We start from the raw sequence: 23,002 nt of genomic DNA, 5'->3' as shown, positions 1-23,002 counted from the left end.
CGTGTGCCACAACTACTGAAGCCCACACGCCTAGAGCCCGTGCTCCACAACAAGAGAAGCCACCACAATGAGAAGCCCACGCACTGCAACGAAGAGTAGCCCCTGCTCGCCACAACTTGAGAAAGTCCGCGTGCGGCAATGAAGACCCAACACAGCCAAAAATAAATAAATAAAAATTAATTAATTAAAAAAAAAAAAGAATAATCCATGAGCAAATGGACTTTCCAACTGCACGTCTTTCAGGGAGTCTCCAGGAAGCCTCTGATAGATACTGGGCAGTCATGAGTTAGAGATTATACACCCTAGAAAGCACTTGGAATGTGGCTTCTCTGTGTTGCTAATTTAATAGAGATCCACGAAGCCATGGTGACTAAGCCAAATAAACCACCAGGCTCAGGACAACGGTGGCATCCTCCTGGGTAAGGTAAGGGGCCTGATGAGGACGCCTCGGTGAGGGGAAGAGCAGCCAGAGCCCTCTGCCCAGATGCACGCAGAGGGAGCAGGGGGAATTGGGGGTCTGAGACGGTTTGCAGGTGAAGGTGTCCCGGCTTGTGGTCCTGTGTGTGGGTCTTACCGTAGGCTGCTCTTCCTTTGAAGCCTTCTTTGGACTCTTGACTCTTTCGGCCTTTGGAAGCAATGAAACGATGGAGGAAGAATGTGGCCTCGGAGCGCCTGCACTCCCGGGCTGTGAGGGCCACGGGGACAATGTGGTTTCCTTCCCCTTGATGTCTCTGGGGCTCTGGCACAGAAAAAGAGCCAGCTCTGTGATTCTCACTATACACGCTTCCGATTCGCCTCCCTCTCTTCTCCTCCCTTGTCCTCCTCTCCTGAGCTAGAAGCGCAGTCCCAAAGGGCCTGGATCTCCTCTTGCTCCCGGTCCCACCATCCCCGGGCCCCCAGCACCCCCGCCCCTGCCTGATTTAATTTGCAGGTGAGGCCCGATTTTCCATTCCTCCCGCTGATGCTCGTGTACTAAGAAAAACATACCAAGAGATCAGTGTTTTCTGGAAGCACCTGGAAAGTGGGGTCTTGGTGGAGTGAGGTGAGGTGGTAGCTTGAGGTGTGTATCATATTTGTACGGAGGTGGAGGTAGGCGTCGGGGGGCCAGCAGGCAGGAGCGACGGGACAGGAGTCCGAAGGGCCAGGGCACTGAGCCCGGGGGTCGGGACACCAGTGACACCTTCCACTCTCACCCACCAGTCCCTCGCCTCCCATGCACACATCTTGCCTCACTTTGAAGTGTTTTCTCCTTCAAACTCGGATGTGGGAAAGTGAAAAGCCTCGGGAAGGTGTGTATAGGTTCTTCAACCCAGATGCCCAAATAAGAAATGAACAGAATAAAAGAAAAAAAAAAAAAAGAGAACTTAAATGCAAACCTTGGCGACTATGGCGTCAAACTTTCTTCTCATTTCAAGGTCCTCTTTCTGTTTATTAACCTGTGAAATTAAAGACCCGTGTCATTTGTTATCATTTGCAAAGATTAAGAAAGAGAATTTTTGGTAAACTTCCCTTAAGCAATGAAAGAGTGGCATTTTAAACCATTTCACTGCCCAAACTATTATAGGAATATAAATTATACTATTGAATGTAAATTAGAAGAGAAAATAAATTTGTACCCAGAAAAAAAAGTACTTTATAATAGAGATTATAGGAAAACATGCAATTGTTTGCTTATGTGTATTTATTTTATTAACATTATTGTGTACCAGGCACTGCACTAGGCTCTTAGAATAAATAATACATAAACCTTGCCATCAAGCATTTAGGTTCTAGCAGAAAGTGGGTTTCTAAAATGCTTCAATTAGGGAATTCCCTGGGGGTCTAGTGGTTAGGACTCTGAGCTTCCACTGTGGGGGGCAGGGGGCGGGTTCAATCCCTGGTCGGGGAACTAAGATTCCCACAAGCCGTAAGGCTGGGGAAAAAATTAATTAAATGCTTCAATTAAAAAAATTTTTTTTTATATATACCAAAAAAGGAAGCAGTGCAAATGTTAGTTAGAAATAATAAAAATATGACCATCCGACTTGAGAAAGAGAACAATAGCTACAGTGTTGAATCTCCCTGTGTAATTGTAAGTGTCCCATGATCACCACCCTCCCAACCAGGTAACCACTATTCTGAATTTTGTGCTCGGGATTCCCTTTTATTTTCTTGATAATTTTTTGTCGCTTTTATAGACTTATCTTTTTACCCCATTGGTATCCTTAAACAATATACAAACTTAGTTTTGCTTATTTTTAAACCTTGTTTAAAAATCATAAAGTATGTGTTCTTCCTCAACTTGTTTGTTCCATAGTTTCTGAGATTAACCCATGTTGATACTGGAAGTGGTTCATTCATATTGGCTGCTGTATAGTATTCAAGTGTATGAGTAGAGCATAACTTATTAATCCATTCGCTGTCAATGAACATTTGGGAAATTCTAATTTTTTTCTTTTATACATAATACGGCTTTGAATATTCCTGTACCTGTTCCCCCAGGCACATGTGCTAGGGATCTTCTATGTGACATTATATGCCTAGGAGCGGAACTTTGGGGCATATGTTAAGAGAATGATCAGCTTCAGAAGATAACCCAAATTTGTTTTCCAAAGTTTTTGTAACAATATACATAGTCCCCAGCAGTTTATGAGAATTCTCTACTCCACATTCTCACCAACACTTGGTACTGTTATATTATTAATGAAATCAAGCACATTTTAAATCAATGGTCATTGGCCATTGAGTTTCCTCTTTTGTGAAGGGCCTGTTAAAAACTTTTGCCCATTTTTCTATTGGGTGGTTTTTTTCTTATTGACTTGAAGGAGTTATTCACGTATTCCTGAAAACAGCTTTGTGAATACAAAAATGGTGTGAATATCTTTGCCAAATTGGTGGCTAGATTTTAAACTTTCTTTGAGGGGGTCTTCTGATGAAAAGGGGCCCTTAATTTTTGTGGGGTTGAAATTTTTAACTTTCCTTTTATGCCTTATTTTGTGTCTTGTTTAGGCAATAATTTCTACTTGGAGCTCATATGATTTGTTCCCTAAAATTTTAAAAGACTGTTTTCCCTTTATATTTGAATACTTAATCCATACAAAATGGATATGTATCATGTGAGGTAAGGAGCCAGTTTCATTTTATGCAATTGTTGAATCAATTGTCAAGCATCTTTAGTGAAAATTCCACCCTATTTACACTGATCTGTGATACTGATATATACTGAGTATTTACGTATGTCTGGTTCTGCTCCTGGGTTCTCTATTTTCTCCCAATGGTCTGTCCCTGGCCCAGTACCATGATGTCCTAATTACCTTAAATTTATATTAATAGCTTACAGGAGAAATCACTCCCTACTCCATCATGTCATTATTTCACTTTGTTTCCTAGCTATTCTTGACTCTTGTTCTTCCATATTAATTTTAAAATAAGCTTGTCAATTCCATGAAAAACCTTGTAGTAATTTTGGTTGGAATTTTATTGAATATAGAGATCAGTTTGGTGAGAACTATTATCTCTAAGATAATCTAGTTTGCCTATGGCGACTAAGTTATAGCTCTCCATTTATTTAGTTTTTGTAATCCCCTTAAGTTTTTTTTAAAGTCTTTATTAATCCCAGTCAGTAAGTTTTTTTTTAAGTCTTTATTGCATTTGTTAATATTGCTTCTGTTTTATGTTTTAGTTTTTTGGCCATGAGGCATGTGGGATCTTAGCTCCCCAGCCAGGGATCAAACCCGCACCTCTTGCATTGGAAGGCGAAGTCTTAACCACTGGACTGCCAGGGAAGTCCCAATAGGTTTTATAATTATTTTCCATGGAGATTTTTACAAATTTTTATGAGATTTATTTATGAGCCCTTTATAAACTTTGCTATTTAATTATAAATTTTTATAAATTATAATTTCTCCTAATTTTTGATTGAGAAATCCAATTGATTTTAGAATGTTGATCTTATATCCAGCAATCTTGTTAATTTAAATAATTTGTCTTTAGTGTTTTGGGAGGTTGGCTAAGTGGACAATTGCATCCTCTTTGAATAATAACAGTCTTGTTTTTTTCCATTCTACTCTTCATACCTCTTGCTGTCTTTTTTCTTATTCTACTACACTGGCCAGAATTTCCAAAATAACTAAAAAATGGTATTAGGCAACCTTACCTTGTACTGATTTTAAAGAGAATGCTTCCTGTGTTTCACCAAAAAGTCTGTTTGCTGTAGGTTTTACTCTTTAGCAAGGTAAAGAACTTCCTCCTACTTCTCATGGGACAGCAGTGTGTATGTGCACATCTGTGTGTGCATAAGATTGGATGTTATTTTTTCTCAAAGAATTTGCATGCATCAACTCAGAATATCATATAATTTTTCTCCTGTAATCTGATTGTGTGGGGAATTACATTAATAGCTTTTGCCCAATCCTTTTAAAACTTTATGCATTCTTTTGAATTTTGCAGCTTGAGCCTAATATTGTTCATGAGATTCATCCATATTGTTACATGTCACTGTAAGTTATTCCGCAACTAATTTAATTTTCTCTATTTTAGATGGACATTTGAATTGTTTCCAATTTGGGGCTATTACCAACAATGCTGCCCTGAACATTCTTGAAAATGTCTCTCTTCTGTGAGTCATTCTAAGGTATCCTCATCTTAAACATTAGTAGAAAATTTGCCAAACAATTGTCAAAATTAGTTCTACTACCTTTTGAAAGTTATGAAAGTTCCCATTGCTTCACAACTTTGTCAACACTTAGTACTGTAAGCCTTTTATTTTTGTTTTTAAACAATCAATCTGGTGTGAGCAATACTATTTCTTCATGGTTTTACTCTGTTTCACTTATTGTTAATGAGATTGGATATATTTTTGTAGGTTCCTCATCTGAATTCCCACTTTTCAACTCTTTGCCTATGTTTCTAGTGGATAGTATATCTTTTATTAAATTGATTTTAGGGCATATTTATATTTTGTGGGTACTCATACTTTGTCAACTCTATGACTTGTGAAATCATCACTACAGTCAAGATAATGAACATACCCACCACTCCCAAAAGTTTCCTTATGCCTCTTTGTAAGCCAATCCTGCCTCATCACCAGGCAACCATTGATCTGCTTTCTGTCACTATACATTAGTTTGCATTTACAAGAATTTAAAGTAAGTTGAACCGTACAAAGGTATTCTTTATTTTGTCTGGCTCCTTTCACTCAACATAATATTTCTGAGATTCATCCTTGTTGCTGTGTATAAAAACGATCCATTTCTTTTTATCTCTGAGTAGTATTCCACCGGGTAGATAAGGTACAACTTATTTACCCATTCACCTATTAATAGACATCAGGGTTATTTCTGCTATGAACATTTACATACAAGTCTTTGTGTGAATATACATTTTTACTTATCTCAGATAAATAATTAGGAGTGGAATAGCCAGATCACATGATAAGTATAGATATAAATTTTAAAAAGTATTTAAATTTAAATATTTTCTAAAGTGGCTGGATATTTTACATTCTCACCAGCAGTAAATGAGAGTTCTAGGTGTTCCTCACTTTTGACAGCACTTGATGCGGTCAGATTTTGACATTTTAGTCATTTTAGTGAGTATATAGTGAGTGATAATATCTCACTGAGATTTTAATTTGTATTTCCCTAAAGATTAATGATGCCGAGCATCTGTTCATGTCATAGTTCGCCAGCCATACGTCTTCTTTAGTGAAGTGTCTGTTCAGATTGTTTGCCCATTTAAAAAATTGGGCTGTTGACCGTGTTACTGAATTGTAAGACCACTTTATGTAGTCTAGATGCAAATCTTTTGTTAGGTATGTTTTGCAAATATTTTTTTCCAACACTGTAGCTTGCCTTTTCAGTTTTCTTTTAACATTCTGAAGAGCAAAAGTTTTTAATTTTGATGAAATGCGGTTTACACTATTTAAAGAAATCTCTGCCAAACCTGATGTCACTAAGATCCTTTCTTGTGCCTTATTCTATTAATTTGTGGGTTTAGCTATTACATTTAGATTTATGATTCATCTCAAGTAAATTGTTATATGAGGTATGAGGCAAGGGTTGAGGATGATTTTTTGCCTATAGCTATCCAATTATTCCAGCACCACTTGTTGAAAGGATCATCCTTTCCTGCTTGAATTGCCTTGGCGCCTTTGTTAGAAATCAGTTCATCATATATGACCCAAAGGGTCTACTTCTTGGCTTTCTATTCTTTTCCATCAATCTATATGTTTATCCATGTGCCAGTATCACTTTATCTTGACTACTGTGCCTTTAAAGTAAGTGCTGAATTCAGGTTGTGTGAGTGCTTTCTCCAGCTTGTTCTTTTTCAAAATTGTTTTAACTATTCAAGGTCCATGAATTTCCATATACATTGTAGAGGAGCTTGTTGATTAAAAAAAAAAAAGCCTGCTGGGATTTTGATTGGGTTTGTATTGTATCTATAAATCAATTTAGAGATAACTGACAGATTAATAACATGCATCTTCTGAATCACAAACGTGGTATGTTTCTCCATCTAGTTAAGTCTTCGGTTTCTCTCAGCAGTGTTTTGTATGGTTTTGTACATATTCTGTCAAATTTATCCATAACCATTTCATATTTTTATGTTATCACAACTGGAGTTTTTTAAAATTTCAATTTTTGATTGTTCATTGTTAGTACATAGAAATGCATTATTTTGGTCTTTGTAACCTTGCTAAATTCACTTATTAATTCTAGTAGTTTTTTTGTAGATTCCTTAGAATTTCCTATATAAATGATCATGGTTATCTGGGAATAAAAACAGTTCTACTTTTTCCTTTCTAATCTGGATGCCATTTATTTCTTTTTCTTGCATATTATACTGGCTAGGACCTAAAAAACAATGTCTAGTGGAAGTGATAAGAACAGAGAGTCTTGTCTCATTTTCTGATCTTAGACTTAAAACATTTAGGCTTTCACTATCAAATGTACTAATGGTTATGTTTTGTAGATGTACATTATCAGCTTTAGAAGGTTTCCTTCTATTCCCAGTTTGCTGAGAGCTTTTATCATAAATGTATATTGGACTTTCTCAAATGCTTTTTCTACATCTATCTGCCCCCTGGCTCCAACGTTTTATATTTTTCCCACATGCAAAATACATTCATCCTCATCCAAGGCCTCAAAAAATCTCATTCTATAACAGCATCTGCTTGAAGTCAGGATCTCATTACTTAAATCAGGTTTAGGTGCAGATGAGGCTCCTTGAATAAGTCTATCTTGATTGGAAGACCCAGGAACTAAAGAGACAAGTTATCTGACCCCAGAGCCAACATACCATGGCGGGACATAGGATAACCACTAAAGACACTCCCCTTGGCTCATGGATTTATCTATTCCCACTGGAAATGTGTGATGGTTCCTAGGCACAGAAATTCAGACATGTATTTTATTAGAGTAAATGTCTGGGTTACCAAAATATCAGTTTTCTAGCTGAATGGCCAAATGCTGGCATGTTACATGTAATAGAACTGGACAGACTTGAAGCATGGCTCAGAGGAAACTCAGGCAACAAGGAAACCAGTAATGGGATCAAAGCCCACTGCAAAGATAACTCAGTGCTGTGCCCTCGGAATGAGAGGCTAGAACAACCTTTGTAACTCCTTTCTATCTCAAGTCTGGATTGTTCCTAGAAATAAGGTGCACTGGGATGAAGTAGATAGAAAATTAGTTAAGGGTAAGAATTCAATTATGGTAGTTTTCTGATAAGGACCCCCTTTTTTGTTAGCTTCACAATCAATGAAAGTTCAGGTTACAAAATCTACATATAAAAATCAGTAGCATTTCTATACACTAACAACGAATTATCTGTGAGAGTAAAAAGAAAATGATCCCATTTATAATATCACTGAAAGCAATAAAATATTTAGGGATAAATGTAACCAGGGGGGTGAATAATCTCTACACTGAAAACTGATGAAGACACTGATGAAAGAAATCAAAGAACATACAAATAAATGGAAAGAAACTTCATGTTCATGGATTGGGAGAATTAATATTGTTAAAATGTCCATACTACTCAAAGCCATCTATAGAGTCAATATAATCCCTATCAAGATTCCAGTGGCACTTTTTACAGAAGTAGAAAAAACAATCCTAAAAATTATATGTAGCCACAAAGTTCCCAAAAAACCAAAGCAATCCTGAGAAAGAAGAATAAAGCTGGAGGAATCATACTTCTTGATTTCAAACTATATTATAAACCTACAGAGTCAAAACAGTATGGTACTAGCATTAAAAACAGAGACGTAGACCAATGGAACAGAATCAAGAATATGGTCAACTAATATTTGACATGGCAGCCAAGAATACTCAATGGAGAAAAGATAGTCTCTTCAATAAATGGTGCTGGGAAAATTGAACAGTCACATATAAAAGAATGAAACTAGACCCCCATCTTACACCACTCATAAAATTAACCCAGAATGGATGAGGGACTTAAATGTAAGACAGGAAACCATAAAACTAGACGAAAACATAGGGAAAAAGCTTCTTGACATGGGTCTTGACAATGATTTTTTTTTTTGGATATGACACCTAAAGCACAAGTAACAAAATAAGAAATAAACAATTTGGGACTGCATCAAACTAAAAAACTTCTGCACAGCAAAAGAAATAATCAACAAAATGAAAAGGCAACCTACAGAATGGGAGAAAATATATGGAAATCATATATGTGATAAGGGGTTAATATCCAAAATACATAATGATCTCATACAACTCAATAGCAAAAACCCAAATAATCCAATTAAAAAATGGGCAGATGATCTGAGTAGACATTTTTCCAAAGAAGATGTTCAAATGGCCAACAGGTACATAAAAAGGTGCTCAACATCACTAATCCTCAGGAAAATACAAATCAAAACCACAATGAGAGATCACCTCCCACTTGTTAGAATGGGGTGTCACTGAAAAGACAAGAGGTAACAAGTGTTGTCAAGGATGTGGAGAAAAAGGAACCCTTGTGCACTTGTTGGTGGGAATATAAATTGGTGCAGCCGGTATGTAAAACAATACACATGTTTCTCAAAAAATTAAAAATGGAACTACCATATGATTCCACTTTTGGGTATTTATCCAAAGGAATCAAAACACTATCTTGAAAAGATATATGCATCCCATGTTCATTGAAGCGTTATTTACAATAGCCAAGACATGAAAGCAACCTAAAAGTCCATCAATGGATGAATGGATAAAGAAGATGTGGTATATTTATACAATGAAATATGATCCAGCCATAAAAACGAGGCAATCTTGCCATTTGAGACAACATGGATGGACCTGGAGGGCATTATGCTAAGTGAAATAAGTCAGACAGACAAAGACAAATACTGTATGATCTCATATATGTGGAATCTTAAAAAACAATAACAAAAAACTCATGGATACAGAGAACAGATTGGTGGTTGCCTGAGGCAGGGGGTAGAGGTGGGACCAAAATGGGTGAAGGTGGTCAAAAGGTACAAACTTCCAGTCATAAGATAAGTAAGTCCTGGGGACGTAATGTACAGCACCATGACTGTAGTTAACAACACTGTATCGTATATTTGAAAGCTGCTAAGAGACTAAATCTTAAAAGTTCCCATGATAGGAAAAAAATTATGACAAGCATTCCCTGGAGGTGCAGTGGTTAGGAATCCACGCTTTCACTGCCGCAAGCTGTGTTGCACAGCCAAAAGGAAAAAGAAAAAAACTGTAACTTCACGTGATGATGGATATTAACTAACTAGACATATTGTGGTGATGATTTTGCAATATACGCATGTATCAAATCATTATGCTGTATACCTGAAACTAATACGATGTTATATGGCAATTATATCTCAATTTGACCAAAAAAAAAAAAAAAGGATAAATGAAAGCCACCAAGCGTAGGAATCACAGAAAGATTCAAAATTATTTCATATGCTTCTCCTTAAACTAACTAAGGGTGCATCGTTCCATACTTTATTGCTTACCTATACTTACTGATTCTGCCTTTTTACTACAACCTCTTTGACTTTCTAAACTAGGCTCTAAATAGGCCAGAAAATAAACTGTATTGAAAACAGTAATAGACAAGCATGGAACAAAAACCCTTCAGGGAGCGCGTCTTTTAATTTTTACAAAGTGACTCTGGTCAACTCCACCTTCTCCCTCTCCTCCATCTGGCCACAATCACAAATCTCCATTTCTGGAAAAAAGCACTGTAGCAACAAAGAAAGCCCTAATAGCCACAAAGCCAGCCTCCCTTCCAAGTGAATAACAGAATCCCTTGGTGGGGGGAAGGGGGGTGCCAAATAGTGATCTTGTTGGGCCCAAAGTTATGCCATGGAAACCCAGTCCTAAGAAGAACCTTAAGTACACTCCTTCTACTGAAAATATGAGCCACCAGACCAGCTCTGAACACGCTAAAGGCTCTTGTGCTGTCGTGAGGTTTGCGATGCAAGATCTTGCTGCTTGGCAACAAGCGTGGTGCTCAACTACTAAACAGCAAAATAAAACATGATTGGTTCCCCGTGGGCAATATAATAGCACCAGTTAACCGCTGACGGTTCAAATAAAGCGGCAAAGTAATTCACAAACGGTGGAGTCTGTTCCTAGCATAGGCACGAACTCACTGATGGAGTAGTTTAATTTCTTCTCTAATACTGCTAAGGAACTGACAGTTTAACATCTGCTTCCCACTCTATAAAAACACTTTGTATTTTAATGACAATGTGCACATTTAGTTGTTTGTTTTCAGAAGCAACTCCTGGACCAGGGGGAATGACAGAAGAGGAAGGGGGTGGGGCAGAAATCCACGAAGTATACTCAGTTCATGGAGATGACTTTTATATGCCAGGGATTTGAAAGTAAAGAGTTCAAAATAACACATTTGTTAACACATGGTTTCTGTGGATAGCTAACCATAATTTTTTTCCTGGCCTGCATTCCCAAGTTGGTTTCATAGAAGGCTTTATTGTAGTCCCAGAGCATTGTTTTGCATTAATTTCTATGACAAGGCACCCAAAACACATGGTGCTGAGAGTAACAAAACAGAGTTAGGGAAACAGTCATGACTTGGCACAAAGTGTGACAAGCTGTTAAAAAGGGAATGTTTCAATATCTGAAGTGGTGTTGATTTCCTATGAACAACCTTTTCTCTTCTAAACAGTATCATATTCTTTTCAAGCACATTTAGAACGCAAGTCAAGCTGTGTTTTATTTCTGATTATAATAAACACAGTCAGTTTACTGTAACAAAGACATAGTAGTGGTGATCAGTTGAAAGCCAAAGTACGACACCATGAGCTGGACGGGGGGTGGGGGGGGGGTGGGTGAAGTCGGGGAGCCTGGGGGGGGGGGCGGGTAGTCAACTGATAAAATAAAAGACCAGCCGTCTGGAAAGTTCGCTTAAAAGAACATAAAAAGGCAGTGTTTTCTTATGAGACTAACACAGAATGCCAAAATATCTGGCTGGGCTCTTTTTTGTTGTCACTTATGGCAATTTGTAACTAAAAATAGTAAATCCTTCAAAATACTGGGCTCTCATATCTGTTTTTTTTAATCCCTATAATAAAATACAAAAATTTTGTACACTGCTTTAAATTGTTAATACTCTTTCTTGTATAAGACTCTTCTACATAGTAAGTATATTTATTAAAGAACTACTCAAATTGTTTTCTCCAAAACAATCATTAAAAAATGTTTATAATTATGCATGCATTTAGATTATGGATAAAGGTGAAATGAAGAGTTCACCGTAAACAGTTACAAATAAAGTTTATAAAACTTTCATTATTAAGTTCCTGGATTCAAATTTATTAAGAAATAATGTAAATCCCCTTACCATTTCTTGCACTAATGATTTTTCAAAATCAAGCTCACATATTAATTTGTCTCTGCCATTGATTAGCTGAAAGAGAAGAATATTACATTTTGATTAAAGGTAAGAAAACACTCAAGATTCCTCCTCAGTGAAATTTAGCGAAACATTTTGATTCTAAATGTGAGAAAAATGGATCCCAATATGATCAAAGCAAAAATTAAATGTCCACAGATTACCATGTAATAATGATATACTACTATATAATTATTTTTATTATATAAGCAAGCAAAACATATATAAAAATGCCAATTTATTTACAACCTTTCTCACTCCACCCCCCCAAAAATGTGACTCAATGCATAATAAAGCAAGTCCTACTCTATCAAAAAGAGCAATTTTGCTTAACTCATTATATGAACCATTTCTCTTATTTTAGGTTTTGGTGCTATATTTATATGCATATCAAGCCATATTCATAACAATTGAAAATAGCCATCAAAGCATATACTGCAGCGCCTTTGTACCAACTTGACTTGCCTCAGTATTTTACTTTTTGTATTTTTATTTTTTATAAATGTATTTTACTTTATTTATTTTTGGCTGCATTGGGTCTTCATTGCTGCATGCGTGCTTTCTCTAGTTGCGGTGAGCGGGGGCTACTCTTCGTTGCGTTGCATGGGCTTCTCATTGTGGTGGCTTCTCTTGTTGTGGAGCACGGGGCGCACGGGCTTCAGTAGTTGCAGCACGCAGGCTCAGTATTTGTGGCTTGCGGGCTCTAGAGCACAGGCTCAGTAGTTGTGGTGCACGGGCTTAGTTGCTCTGCAGCATGTGGGATCTTCCTGGACCAGGGCTCGAACCTATGTCCCCTGCATTGGCAGGCGGATTCTTAACCACTGTGCCACCAGGGAAGCCCCACCTCAGTATTTTAAATGATCATTTGCAATTTGCATGTAGTATATACACTGACAAAATTCAACCCTTGGTTTTGACATCCATTCAATTCAATTAATTCATATATTCATTAATTTAATAAACATGTATGGAACACCTTTCAGATGCCAGACATTTTGTTCGGCTGTGGAGGTAGGGAAATGAAGTTAAACAGATCCCTTCCCTGGAGCACCTACAGTATGCTAGGAGAGCACTGTGAAAAAAATGACTGTAATACATAAGAAAAAAGGTTAATAAGTCAAATCTTCAGGTAGTCCAAAAGCATAAAAATCCACATAACCTGGCAACCGTAATTATAACAAGTTCTGCTATACCTGGTGTTAATGGCACAGGAGGGCCATTTGACAAGGGTTTTGAAGGATCTGCAGAAGTTCAACAAGTTGGAGAAAGAAAATGGCAATAAAAACAGCAAAGTAACCACAGAGAAGCCTGGAGTAATGGAGGAAGTGGAAAAAGTTTGGTGTTTGTGGACCCAGGGTGCATAGAGACAGGAACGGCAGGAAATGAAGGGAGACAGAGATTCAGGGTGATATTATGAGGGGGCTTGTTCACCTCAATTAGGAGTGGAGGGCAGACTGGTGTAAAGTGCAGAATAGGGGTTGGTTCAAATCAGAGCTCTGCTGCTTACTAGCTGTGTGGGTAAATTAATTCTATGCTTCAGGTCTTCGTTTTCTCATCTATAAAATTAGGATAATAAAACCTACTTTGGAGAGTTCTTCTGAAAAGAATTTGATACAGCAAATGTGAAAGTGCTTAGCTGCTCCCGGCACATAAAAATCACCCAGAACATTTTGAGGCAGCCTGATTTTATGCTGAAGGCAATGGGAAGCCACTGAAGGTTTTAGCACGTAAGATTAGGATACTAATAACCATAGCAGAGGTGTAGAAGCTAGATTTGAAGGGGATGAGAGTGGAGACAGGAAAATGAAGTAGGAATCTATGAAAATGATGGGGCCTCAACTAAGTCTGTGACAATGCTCTTGCAGAGAAAGGGGATGGGGGTAAATTTTGGAAGGAATGTCTACAGACCTAATGACCAACTAGATATATGGTATGAAGGAAGGAGTAGATGGGAATTCCCTGGACTCCACGCTTTCACTGCCGAGGGCCAGAGTTCAATCCCTGGTTGGGGAACTAAGATCCCACAAGCTGTGCCATGCGGCGTGGCCAGAAAAAAAAAAAACACGAGAAAGTAGAGAAGGACCCTAGATTTGTCACTTGGTCCTCTGGGATAGATGCCAATGTCATTCATTTAAGTGGGGAACACAGCCAAGTCCAGATTTGACGAGTAATGAGTTCAAGATTTGACACTGAATTTGATGAACATGTAAAGCATTTTTTTTTTAGCAAATATTTTTGAGAGCTAATATAAAGGTAATAAAGGATAGACATAGTTCTTGACCTCCAGGGAGCAAATAGTCCCAGGTATGCGAGGGCACAGAGGAAGCCCCTAATTACCGTAGGGGACAGAAGGAGACTGTCAAAGAAGTCTTCCCAGTGCATGTAACATGGAAATTGAGGGTGAGGACAGAGTTAATACTACAGATGCGGTGTTCAGGGAAAACATGAAGCAGGGGGAAGGTTCGGAAGTCATCTGTAACCAGATGTGCCAGTTACGGGAGAGTCTGAAGTCAGCCAGAGAGAAAACAAAGACCAAGGATAAAGAGAGTTCCCAAGAACAGCATTCAAGTGAAAGATGGAGGAGGAGGAACCATTGACAGATATTGCTTAGGAAGGTGTGAGGAAGTGAGCAAAACATCAGAAGCAAGCACTGCTGCAGAGGGCATCTCTGACATGGGGCACAGTCCTGCCACAGAGAGTGGAAGATTCAAGAAGGAATGAGACTGAAAAGGACTGAGGGCAAGATGAACCTCATGGTGACCTTACCAACAGGAAAAACTAGCAACAGGGGTGTGAAGAAGGGGCTAGTAGATACAGATTTCTTTTAGTTGATATTTGAAGAAGAGTGAATGGTAATTACTTCAGGGGTGATCAGGGTCAAGGGACACCACCCAGAATGATGGCTTGGCTATGTCTGTAGGCCAGAGGGAAATGCTTAAAGGCATGTGAGAGAGAGAGGGAGAGAGAGAGAGGCTGATGAAGAAAGGTCCCAGAAGAAGAAGGAAGCTTGTGAAAATGACTATACTACCCAAAGCAATCTACAGATTTAATTCAATACCTATCAAATTACCAATGGCATTTTTCACAGAACTAGAACAAAAAATCTTAAAATTTGTATGGAGACACAAAAGACCCCAGATAGCCAAAGCAATCTTGAGAAAAAAAATGGAGCTGGAGGAATCAGACTCCCTGACTTCAGACTATACTACAAAGGTACAGTAATCAAGACAATATGGCACTGGCATAAAAACAGAAATATAGAACAATGGAACAGGATAGAAAGCCCAGAGATAAACCCATGCACCTATGGTCAACTAATCTATGACAAAGGAGGCAAGGATATACAATGGAGAAAAGACAGTCTCTTCAATAAGTGGTGCTGGGAAAATTGGACAGCTACATGTAAAAGAATGAAATTAGAACACTCCCTAACACCATACACAAAAATAAACTCAAAATGGATTAAAGACCTAAATGTAAGACCGGACACTATAAAACTCTTAGAGGAAAACATAGGAAGAACATTCTTTGACATAAATCACAGCAAGATCTTTTTTGACCCACCTCCTAGAGTCATGGAAATAAAAACAAAAATAAACAAATGGGACCTAATGAAACTTCAAAGCTTTCGCACAGCAAAGGAAACCATAAACAAGATGAAAAGACAACCCTCAGAATGGGAGAAAATATTTGCAAATGAGTCAATGGACAAAGGATTAATCTCCAAAATCTACAAACAGCTCATGCAGCTCAATATCAAAAAAACAAACAACCCAATCAAAAAATGGGCAGAAGACCTAAATAGACATTTCTCCAAAGAAGACATACAGATGGCCAAGAAGCACATGAAAAGCTGCTCAACATCACTAGTTATTAGAGAAATGCAAATCAAAACTACAATGAGGTATCACCTCACACCAGTTAGAATGGGCATCATCAGAAAATCTACAAACAATAAATGCCGGAGAGGGTGTGGAAAAGGGAACCCTCTTGCACTGCTGGTGGGAATGTAAACTGATACAGCCACTATGGAGACAGTATGGAGGTTCCTTAAAAAACAAAAAATAGAATTACCATATGACCCAGCAATCCCGCTACTGGGCATATACCCAGAGAAAACCATAATTCAAAAAGACACATGCACCCCAATGTTCATTGCAGCACTATTTACAATAGCTAGGTCATGGAAGCAACCTAAATGTCCATCAACAGACAAATGGATAAAGAAGATGTGGTACATATATACAATGGAATATTACTCAGCCATAAAAAGGAACGAAATTGGGTCATTTGTAAAGATGTGGATGTACTTAGAGAGTGTCATACAGAGTGAAGTAAGAAAGAGAAAAACAAATATTGTATATTAATGCATATATGTGGAATCTAGAAAAATGGTACAGATGAACCAGTTTGCAAGGCAGAAATAGAGAACAGAAATAGAGAACAAACGTATGGACACCAAGGGGGGAAAGGGGGGTGGTGGGATGAATTGGGAGATTGGGTTTGACATATATACACTAATATGTATAAAACAGATAACTAATGAGAACCTGCTGTATAGCACATGGAACTCCACTTCGCTGTACAGTAGAAACTAACACAACATTGTAAAACAATTATACCCCAATAAAAAAAAAGTCAAAAAAAAAAAAAAGGAGGAAGAGATGGAGTCAGGCAAATGGGTGGAAGGATGGGTCAAGGCAAAGAAGAATGTCCCTTCTTCTGATGAGAAGGAGTAAAAGTAAGGCTAGGTAAGCTAAGTGACAGGGTGAGCAAGAGAGTGGAGAGGAGAAAAAAAAAATCCAGGAGTCCGCTATGTTCTCTGTGAATTAGGGAACAGCGAGGAGGAATGGAGTATGGAGTTGGGGAAAGTAGTAATGATGGAAAGAGCGGCAGTGGGTGGTTAGAAAGGGTGCTAATTACAGATACAAATGACTACCTATAAAATAGATAAACAACAAGGTCCTACTGTAGAACAAAGGGAACTATATTCAATATCCTGTGATAAACCATAATGAAAAAGAATATGAAAAATAATATATATATGTATATGTATAACTGAATCACTTTGCTATACACCTGAAACTAATGTAACATTGTAAACCAACTGTACTTCAATCAATCAATCAATCAATAAAATAAGTTTTTGTTTTTTAAGGATGCTAATTAGATCCAAGGGAAAGGATGGGTAGAGGGAGGGCATAGCACCTAAAGGCAAGGATCAGCTTGTCTCCAATGGCACAGCTCAGTCCCTGAGCAGGGCTGGGGAAGAGTGGGTACTGGTTACACGAGAGCCTCAGAAGGGGAGGTGGTGGTGTAGCTGAAGATGTGAAAGGCTGAACAGCGGGTTTAGAAAAGTAAAGGAATGAGAAGTGGAAGGAAAGGAAAAGATTTTGTGTTGAGTCTTATACCTTGGTCTGAAAAGAAGTGTCATTAAGTTTCCAATGGGCATCAATTACTGGCGAACACCAAGGCCATTGGCCCCAACCCTGCCTGCCTCCATAGATGTCTCTCAGCAATTATCTCTTCTCTCTGTTGTACTTTTACCCTCTCATTCTTCCTTCCATCGACGTCATTTAAAAATACTCTAGTTTCGGGCTTCCCTAGTGGCGCAGTGGTTAAGAATCTGCCTGCCAATGCAGGGGACACGGGTTCGAGCCCTGGTCTGGGAAGATCCCACATGCTGCGGAGCAACTGGGCCCGTGAGCCACAACTACTGAGCCTGCGCGTCTGGAGCCTGTGCTCCGCAACGGGAGAGGCCGCGACAGTGAGAGGCCCGCGCACCGCGATGAAGAGCGGCCCCCACTCGCTGCAACTGGAGAAAGCCCTCGCACAGAAACGAAGACCCAACACAGCCAAAAATAAATAAATTAATTAATTAATTAAAAAAAAAAACACTCTAGTTTCATCTTTTAAAAAATTCCTTCCTCAACCCCATGTCCCCCTCCAACTACTCCCCGACCTCTCCTTGGCCATCCGCAGCCAAACTTCTAGAAAGTCGCACATGCCCACTGTCTCCACGTCTGCATTCACCCCCCTTCTCAACTGCTTCCACGTTCCAGTAAATGACCCTCATTAATTACCAGAGTCATTTTACTTGCCAAAACTAATTGTCCAATCCTCCCTTTTTAGCCTTTTGCACACCTGGCCTCTGGGCAGCACTGGGCATGCTGAATGATTCCTTTCTTTTTGAAACTCTTGCCTGGCTTCTGTGATAGCCACTCTCTCTCCTGCTTTCCCCCTGCTCTACCGCTGTTGTCATTTTCATTTGAATGTCAGTCTTCACTTCTCTCTGCTTAATCTCTCCCACCTTCAACTTTCTCAAAGGCCACAGCTTTTATTGCCTAACCATCTCTTGAATTCATCCATCCCCTTCATCCCCGTGTCACTGCCCTCCTTCTGTTTCAGGACTTTATATTTCCCCTAGTTTATACAAGAAATCTTTTAACTGGCCTCTCTGGCTCTGGATTTTCCTCCCTCCTGTTCATCTTTTTTCTGAAACAGGAATCCAATCCTGCCCCAACGTTCAAAGCTCCCCATCTGCTCAGAAGGCAACTCAAACCCCTTGGCATGAATTACACTCCTCCATGATGTGACCTGCTTCTCACCACCCCAGTTCCCACAACTCCTTCCGGCCAGAGCAAGTCATGTGCCCTCTCCCTTCTCTTGCTCTGGCTCGTCCACCTCCCCTTCACCCGTTCCTGCTAACGCTGACCTTGCTTCCAGGAGTCACCTCGGTGCCCTTCCTCCAGCCTTCCCCGATCCTTTACAGTCCAGGCTGGCTGTGCGACCACCTGCCCCCATGGCAAGCGACGCTGCCCTGCTTCCTGACGCTGATCACGCCTGGGCTGTAATCTTGGACGACTGTCCCCTCTCAGAAGGAAATTCATGTTTACAAATTTATAAATTCATGTATTCAGCCACAGCTGGAACACAGATTCAGCTGTCATTTGATTATTAAAATTTAAACATAAAAGCTACCGAATCCCATAATTGACAGCATTTAGCCCATGGAGACGGCAAGAGGTCAGCCTACCCAAATTCCATCCCATTTTCAACTTGCTTTTAATTGCATCCTGGACTGAAAAGGGGAACATGTGGCTTATCCAGAGGCTTCTGAGCTGCCCCTTTCCTCTCTTCCGGTTCTGTTTACTCCTCCCTCACACCCCAGACTCCCCCCTCTTCCTGCCCCAACACAAATTCTCACCACGTGGTCTCACCAGATCCCACCTCCTGCTCTAGCCATACCAAATCACAGAGTTCCACGGGCGTAGCTTACACTTTACGCATTCACACACTGTATGCAGCTCTTCCACCCTCCTACCCACCTGGAAAAATCACTTCAAGCGAAGGAGTGTGAAATCGGTGTGGAAGAATTTGTGAAGCCTTTTTCTAGAACCTTCCAGGTAAAGCCAGGCATCTCTTCTCTATGTACGTACTTCTATTACAGTCCCTATCACACTGCCCTATGGTTTTTGTCTCTCCCTCCAGACTTGATCTCCTCCACAGCAAGGCTGCGTGTGTGTATGTGTGTGTGTGAGATGTGTGTATATAACATTTTTGTATCTCAGCAGTGCCTGGCACTAAAAGGCATCTGATGAACATTGCTGAATTAATTGATTTAGTGGAGGATATTGGAAACAAACTGGTAAATATCAGCTCTCATTTTATTCAACAACTCCTGATCTGCTTTCCAATTGACAAAGCACTTTGACGTACATTATCTCATTCTGTCCACACAGTAAGCCTGTGAGACTCAGGAAGCAGGATGAGGAACCAGCCCAAGTGGCCACAGTGTCAGAAATGGAACAGGAACCCAGGGTTCTAGATTTTTCCTGATCAATACCAAATTATACCTACACTCAACATCTGGGTAGAGGCCCAGTGCATATAAAGAAAAAAAGAAAAGAAAAGAGACAGGATAAAAAAAAGATGATCAAACAAACTACAGATTTGCTATATTTGTCTAGAACAGAGCTGTCGAATAAAAATATAATGTGAGGGGCTTCCCTGGTGGCGCAGTGGTTGAGAATCTGCCTGCTAATGCAGGAGACACGGGTTCGAGCCCTGGTCTGGGAAGATCCCACATGCCGCGGAGCAGCTGGGCCCGTGAGCCACAGCTGCTGAGCCTGCGCGTCTGGAGCCTGTGCCCCGCAGCGGGAGGGGCCGCGATAGTGAAAGGCCCGCGCACCGCGATGAAGAGCGGTCCCCGCACCGCGATGAAGAGTGGCCCCCACTTGCCGCAACTAGAGAAAGCCCTCGCACGAACCGAAGACCCAGCACAGCCAAAAATAAATAAATAAATAAATAAAATAAATAAATTAAAAAATATATATATAATGTGAGTCATATATATAATTTTAAACTTTACAGTTTATAGTTGAACTTATAGCCTTGTTAAAAAGGTAGAAGAAACAGGTGAAATTAATTTTAATGATATATTTTATTTATCCCAATAGCTATTCAAAATAGTATCATTTAAATGGGTAATAATCCACATTAAAAATCACTAGTGAGATATTTCACATTTCTTACGGTACCTAAGTCTTTGAAACCCAGTGTGTATTTTTCGCTTAGAGCACATCTCAATTTGGGGGCTGAAATTTCATGGGAGATGCTTGATCTGCGTTTAGATTTCATAAAATTTGCAAATAAAAAGGTAGATTCACGTATTCAAGTTATTCAAAATATACATAAGAGTTTTTCAGTAACTGAAACAAATATCAGTATTTTTATACTGAAATTTAAAAATTAAAATTAAACATAATTTAAAGTTCAGTTTCTCAGTTGTGCTAGACACAAGTGTTCAGCAGCCACGCACGGCTGCTGGCTACCACGGGGCACTGCAGCTCCAGAAAGCCGAGGCAGCATTTAATCGAAATACTTGAACCCACACAGGGTACAACCAGCCACTCAGGGGGGATGTTTCTTTCTAACTAATGGCTTTCTGCTTCAATTTCCTTGAACTGCCCCCAGAGAAGACTAGGCTCATCCGACTCATCTTTCCCAGCGACAGTGCTGACTGAGTAGTTGGCTTAACGGTGAGAGTTTCTGCTTCAATTTCCTTGAACTGCCCCCAGAGAAGACTAGGCTCATCCGACTCATCTCTCCCAGCGACAGTGCTGACTGAGCAGTTTAAGGAGCATTTACATAAACTGAGATGGTTCCCTCTCAGGTTATTAAGCGAAACTAGAAAGCTGAGATTTCTTTTTTAACCTTAGAATTTGATGCCAAGAAAGTTAAACTTGTCAGTTCTGTAGACTCTCGTTATCTCTGTAAGAATGGCATTTGCACCCTCATCACTGAAAATAGGATGAAGCCCAAGAAAATGACATCATGTTGTGAAAACCTGTGATGGATTCAGTGATCACAGAAGACATCTCCCAACTCTGACCGATCATGGTATACATTTGTTTACAAAATAGTTCTTGGAAGTAACTTTATCTAAAACCTAAGAATACCCAGAACTGCAAAATCAGGTTGAAATCTGAATCTAAATCACCCGAGCTCTGGATATGAGGCTAGCGTGACTGAGGAACTGAATTTTTAACTTTATCTAATTTTAATTAATTTTCATTTAAAAATTAATACTCGATTCAGTTCGCGGAAAACATTTTTGTTTATTTGGAATAATCGAGGATGTAAATCCACGTTTTCGTCTATAAATTTTATGAACTCTTAACTACATTCTCATTCTCTGAGTCACTCAAAGAGTATTTTTATTTTTAAGTGCGCCGGCCCCGTGCTGAGCACTGGGAAGAGATCAGAGACCGAAAGGTAGTACTGTCTCTGGGTTGTGGGGTCTCCAGCAAGGCAGACTGACCATCACAGAAAAGGGTTTTGAGAGCTAAGAAAGCACAAAGCAGGAGCCCCTGACCTGGGTGTGGAGAGCAGGAACTGCCATGGTCCTGCGGCATTAGATGCCCCAGGAAACCTTGATCTTCGTGATATCAAAAGAATTTCCTGCTCTAAATACAGATTTCCTGGATATACAAACCCAGTTCATTCATATACAGAAAAATGAACATAAACCAACATCTGATCTGAAAATAAGGCTGCTCATTTTTAATATCATTTTTCCACAAGCACATCTTCGGACTCCCTGTGTCATATGATGTTTCAGTTCCTTACAGTCAACAAGGTAGATACTCAGTTATCCCAAATAAAAGAAAACATGAATTTGTTTTCAAGATGGAATCCTTTTTCATTACTAAAGAGATAATCCTGAGTAACGGGAGAGATTAAATACAGAAACTGACTTTTCTCTACATCATAAGACAAGGGGGACACAGGGTTATTTCACCAGTTATGCTGATATTTCCATTGAAAAGAGTTATTCATCAATGTAAAAAAGTTACAGTACCTTTTGAATGGTTTTATGATCCTTTTCTGCCATCTCTTTCAGACTTATAATTTCATCTTCTGTAAACAAAAGGAGAGAGAGGCCAACCATGAAATTACAAGCTTATGGCCCTGTATTCAATCTGCCTGCTTCAGGGCAGGCTGTACACTGCTGGCAGGCATGGTGGACGCAAGTCCTAGCAGGACTGTGACCTTCACAACTGCCCTTGACATTCACAGCCTTCTTCCTGCTGTTCAGATGGCTGGTCAGATAGGGATTAAGAACTAAGTTCAAGATCCAAGTGTGGCTGAGGGTTGAAAGCTTTTCATCGATACTAGCAAGAGACATTTTTGCTGTTAGTCACAGCCAATACAAACGGCTTTAGCAGGTGGTACTTTATGACTCAGTAAGAACTACCAAAACCTGAAAAAGCATTACTATACCACATCAGAAGAGAAACGAAACTACACTGGCGTGGTATAATTTTACATTCAAGGAATATTGTCCTATATCTGATTATATCAATGTTTTGCTGTAAATTTTGAATTGCCTACTCATAGCTTTTCATACTGCAGATTAAGGGCATCATCGTGTGACTAACATAAATAGAAAGATAGCAGTACGTGTAAAGACTTTAAAGCAATCTAACTTGGTGATTTAAATGCAATATTTACCAATGTTTATAGATATAAAAAAGAGGGTGTAAAGTCTACAAATGGAAATTTGTACTTAAAATTTGTACCAAAAATTGCAGATAATGTAGTAAGTAGTAGCATATTTTTCGGAAGGGCCAACTCT

The 23,002-nt window shown here is 39.3% G+C and overlaps 1 protein-coding gene across 1 annotated transcript in view; it reads right to left on the bottom strand.

Annotated features, from left to right (window-relative positions):
* C3H10orf67 (chromosome 3 C10orf67 homolog) overlaps window positions 1–23,002 on the bottom strand; it is a 110,306-nt gene that overhangs the window by 38,399 nt on the left and 48,905 nt on the right. Inside the window, 4 exon segments of the mRNA XM_057541956.1 lie at window positions 575–739; window positions 1,377–1,436; window positions 11,812–11,877; window positions 22,226–22,284. Coding sequence (XP_057397939.1) covers window positions 575–739; window positions 1,377–1,436; window positions 11,812–11,877; window positions 22,226–22,284 — 350 coding nt within the window.

Source organism: Balaenoptera acutorostrata, chromosome 3, assembly GCF_949987535.1.
Source record: "Balaenoptera acutorostrata chromosome 3, mBalAcu1.1, whole genome shotgun sequence".
Taxonomy (NCBI): Eukaryota; Metazoa; Chordata; class Mammalia; order Artiodactyla; family Balaenopteridae; genus Balaenoptera; species Balaenoptera acutorostrata.
This window is presented reverse-complemented; position numbering and strand designations above follow the sequence as displayed.